At 32.0% G+C, this 4,856-nt stretch overlaps 1 protein-coding gene across 1 annotated transcript in view; it reads right to left on the reverse strand.

Moving 5' to 3' along the window:
- The window catches only part of AGTPBP1 (ATP/GTP binding protein 1), a 175,637-nt gene that overhangs the window by 106,137 nt on the left and 64,644 nt on the right, over window positions 1-4,856 (reverse strand). Inside the window, 3 exon segments of the mRNA XM_012640014.1 lie at window positions 141-318; window positions 1,933-2,141; window positions 3,321-3,374. Of these exon segments, the coding sequence (XP_012495468.1) occupies window positions 141-318; window positions 1,933-2,141; window positions 3,321-3,374 (441 nt within the window).

The following is a 4,856-nucleotide window of genomic DNA, read 5'->3' on the forward strand; positions in this document are numbered from 1 at the left end:
TATTAACTAAAACAAAATATAAAAGTTTATTGTGTTCATTAAGGCCTTCTTTCCCTGAGGAATCGAACACAGTAAAAAGGTTGACAAAGTCGTATAATTCTAAGAACCAAAGAAAGCCAGCAGTGACCCTGTTGTCCTACCTTCGGGGGGTAAACTGTAGAGCTGAGCCACAGGGCCAGTCACAGGAATAACCGGCAACTGGAAATGGAAACAACTTTTAATTGTTGGGAGTGGCAGGCGATTTTTTGGAAAACACTTCCTCATTATTAGACTGGAGGTGTTGACAAGAGGGTCAAGAGTTCTGACTGCCAAACATTCCTATTTTTTAAGAAAAGGGAAAAAAAAAGATAATGTGTCTTTGGTGAATAACTGAGCCAATTTTACAATACTTCAGAAAGTAATACATCAATAATTTCCTAGAAACAAACATCACAATAACCAATATTTTAACATAAGATAATTACATAATAGCTATATTTTTCAGAAATGTCTATTTGTAAATAAGAACCTCATGTGGCAAACTGATTAGGATTTTTCATTAAATAGTTTAAGCAGAAATCAGTATCACCTTTGGAGTGATTTAGGGGACATTTAGCAACCCTACGGCATCAAACAAAAAAGAAATTAAATTTCCTTAAATTTTAAGAAAAAAAGATTAAGAAAGAAATTTTAAAAGGTGTAAGAAATAAAAAGGAACATGCATCTGACCAAGCCTTTCTCAGAACTGTATCGGTTTTCATGCAAAGGCACCTCTCACAAGTTGGCTATTCAACTTATAAAAGAATAGCATGAATGTCACAATTTAAAGTTTCAAGAGTTTGATCTGCTACCCTGGTATCTAATCTTGAGAAGGGCTGCATCAAAAAAAGAAAAAAAAAAAGAAGGGCTGAGGAATAGGGGGTTTAAAACTGTCATATAACAATATTATTATTAGTGACAACTGACATTTAGATGGTACTTTGATACACTGTAAAATTTTTAATACACATTTTCACATATGACCTGTCAAAAAAGAAGAGAAACTAAGGCTCAGAAATGTTAAGGGGCATAAACAAAGTCACCTAGTCACAAAGTCACTCTTCCTCATGTATCAAATATCCATTGCTGTCTATACTAGGAATAGCAAAAAACAAGTGCATATGATTGACCTAGGAAAGAAAAAACTACAGGTAAACAATTAAATGTGTGTTCTGATGTCTCACTTATTATTATGTAGAAAGAGATAAGGTTTGTCATGTAGACCAAGAGGACACAACCAAAATAAATGGATGGTATTTTCAAAAAGACAGATTTCTAATAATTATAGCTTTCTGAAAACAAAAGGTTTGCATCACAACATTCCCATTCCCCATGGCTGATGGTCTTCTACAGAAACTAGAAAGGATCTTGCTGAATATACTGTCAAGAATGTTTACACTTAAGATGGGCGGGCAGAACTAACATTCCCAGGTCCAGGTTTCATTTTTGTACCATCTCTATTCAAAAAAGTTTCTTAATTATTATCCCGTAGAAAGAGAGAAGTTTGTCATGTAAGACCAAGAGGACACAACCAAGACAACAGAACTGCCCTACCAGCTGTAAAGGATCCACAGGTAACTTATGCAAGGGGCACGCAGAACTGAGTACAGCCAACTACACATCCTAGAAAACATAACTGTATGGAATCTTTTCCTGCTCAGGGGATAGATTTATACATCTTCCTTTTACCTTTGGGAAAAAGTAAAATCTCATGTTGCAGAGATGTGCACTAACCATTTTCTCAAATTCTGTCTGAGGCCACATGTGAGAAATTATTGTGCTTTTGGTTTTAAGATTTTTCAAAAAATGTATTTATCATATGATACTTTTCTATTTGTATACTAATTCAGTTTTCTTAAGAACCGAATCAAATCATTAGCACATAATTAGAATAATAAGAAGAAAATAACTCACTTGAGAAGTGTTATACAGAATTTTCATCCCATTGGCATCAGTAAATGCTTTTCTTCCCAACTTGATGTTTGTAACGCTTTTTAAACTCTGTAAAATTCCTTTTCGAATGAGCATGTTTCTATGCCGATTATCATGGCGGTGCCAATCTACATAAATTGTTAAAAGCACTTGGACATATCCTCTGTCTACAGCTCTCCTGGCATTTGTTTCTTTAACAAAAGAAAATTGAGAAAGAATATTTTTTAAATGACAAAAGAAAGCGGTAGAATAAATCAAACTAAAGATATAATCTTAATATTATGATGAATTCTTATAAGACTTTTTCCAAAAAAAGAAAAAAATGATGACCACATATTTAAACCTTTTTTCTAACAAAATAAATATGAGAAGTTCTGGAGGGAAAATTACAACATTTTCCAGAAACCTGCCCATCTATTGTTTCACAGTTTATAAATATCAAAATCTCTTTACTAAAAGTAGAGCTACATCTTTTTAAATGCTTTTGTTTACTAACAAAATCTTCATGTATTTTAAAACTTATGAATATACTGACTTTAATTACACCAAATGGAATATATAAGCCTTTAACTTACTATGAATATGATTTTGTTAAAAGCCATTATCATTTTTGTAACTTCTATTACAATCTCTGTATTCCCACTAAAATTAACTCTATTCAATGGTAGCTCCTGATGCAAACTTTATGTGTTTCCACTAAAATTAACTGCTATAATTACCCCACAATTATATGAATATCCATGCCATAACAATGCTACATCAAAAATACTTATGAAACTTTTCAGTAAATGAAATGTAAGGAGCATTACATGATTAGAAAATAATGATTTCTTGCTTTCTAGTCATTAAATTTTTATTTTAATTAAAACTACATTAAAGGATTTTTGTAAACGGTCAATTTTATTGGAGAATTAACAGAAAGAAATCCACAAATTTAACCTAATTTTATTCTTTTTAAAGTATTAATATTTAAGATTATTAATCAAAAGGGTGCATTTTATTAATATAGTGGCAAGGGAATCATATCATAGCAACATACTGAGCAAGCCACCCAGCACTCCTTTGGTGGGTCAATTAAAAGGAGTGCAAGATAATGTGGAATACCAACCCACCTGAGGTTGTTTAGTTACAAGGAAATACTAAGCTTGTCTTAATGTCGAGTTTACCTATAAAATGACCCCTTAGTTCATGGCATGGACATTAAGATAATGCAACAGTAAGGTTCCACTGATTTCAATTGCCTGAATTATTACAGTTTCCAAATGTGCTATAATACATATCTAAGACATAACTTATTAATTCCTTCTCAGAACTAAGTTTTGACATTAGAACGGTGGAAGAAACTCACAGGGGGAAAAAATCTTTCTTACATGAAAGCTTTAAAACCTCTATTGTGTCTAGAATAGCTAGTTTGCTAAGGCTGGCTATTTAGAAAAGCAATCAAATTGCTCTGACCAACAAGTTTCATGCATTACTTTCTTTACACCAACTGGAATATATAAACCTTTAGTCTACTAGGTGTGAATATGCTTTTATTAAAAGCCATTATGATCATTGTAACTCCTATTACAAACTTTGTATGTTTCCACTAGAATTTCCAATAGCCTAAATGGCATTTATGATAAATACTGAAATTCCTTATGAAAGATCAAATGAGGAAATTGCCCATAATTCAAACTCAGGTGTCAAGTGACCCTTAAAAAAAGTGAACAGAGTTACCTGCAATCTGCACTGAGCACAATTAAAACATTACTAAAGAGGGATTTTTATTCATGTGTTCAGCGTACCAAACTCTGAATCTGCCTATGTCTCTTCTTCCCACTCTAATTAAAAGACAATCTAGGTTTGTCTTTAGGCTATAGTGTCTAATCTATACTCCAACAATAGCAACTGAGCTGCTTATCTTTCTGGACTCTGTGTGTATACATATTCTTTGCTCTATACTCTCCCATATTTATTATAGAAGTCTAATTTATCCTTACAAAGTAAATGACTGCCTTCTCCAAAAAAAAAAAAAAAGAATTAAAAAAAAATGAGAATATTCCAAAATGCCATTGGTTAAAAATATGTAGTGTGCTACTAAATATTATTTTGCATTATTCAAATTTCATCGTCTTTAGTATCAGTTGTCATTTGAAAACATATTAAATATAAACCAGAGTCATTCTACTTGTCAGTTACCTTTTTTTTAATTCTAGTGGAATAAACAGATACGTGTGCCCACCACCCTCCATTGACAAAGAAGGGAGGGAGTAAAAAGGAGACTACTACTTAAAACTGAATATGTCAGATTTCAGTCATCTAAGGTTAACTGATTTCTATAAAATACTTGAAACTTACGAGAGTTTACTAACTTAAAATTAATGACTTTGCCATCAGTGATCTTGAAAATTACTAAGCTTTAATGAAATTTTAGTTTTAATACCTGCTCTAATCTACTCCAAATCGAAAGTATATACCTATATCAAGAATTAATCTTTATAGAGTTTGAACCACACAGGGCCCATCAAAGCAAGGCTACAAATACTTTCTAAAATTAATCCCTATATTGTGATCTTGGTCTAAAGCTTATCACAACATGTATGAAAATAAAGCTACACAGCTAACCTAATTGAGTACCATACATTCACTTCAAAAATAAAATTGTTGAATGTCAAACTCCAGTATAAAATACTAATACCTAAAGTGATTTTTAAAATTTAATAAATCATTACTTTACAAAGTATTAGATTTCCAATCAATTAATCATTTGCTACTATTCGAAAAAAAACAACCTCTGGTAATTCAAGCTTAAGTTGGTCTCACCCTTGACAGTTTCTGATAAACTACCTATTAACTATGTCTCCCTTGGGGGCAAAAAACATATGAAAGCCACCAACACAGATCTTTAAGACTAAATGCTATCA

Source organism: Propithecus coquereli, unplaced genomic scaffold, assembly GCF_000956105.1.
Source record: "Propithecus coquereli isolate 6110/MARCELLA unplaced genomic scaffold, Pcoq_1.0 Scaffold147, whole genome shotgun sequence".
Lineage (NCBI taxonomy): Eukaryota > Metazoa > Chordata > Mammalia > Primates > Indriidae > Propithecus > Propithecus coquereli.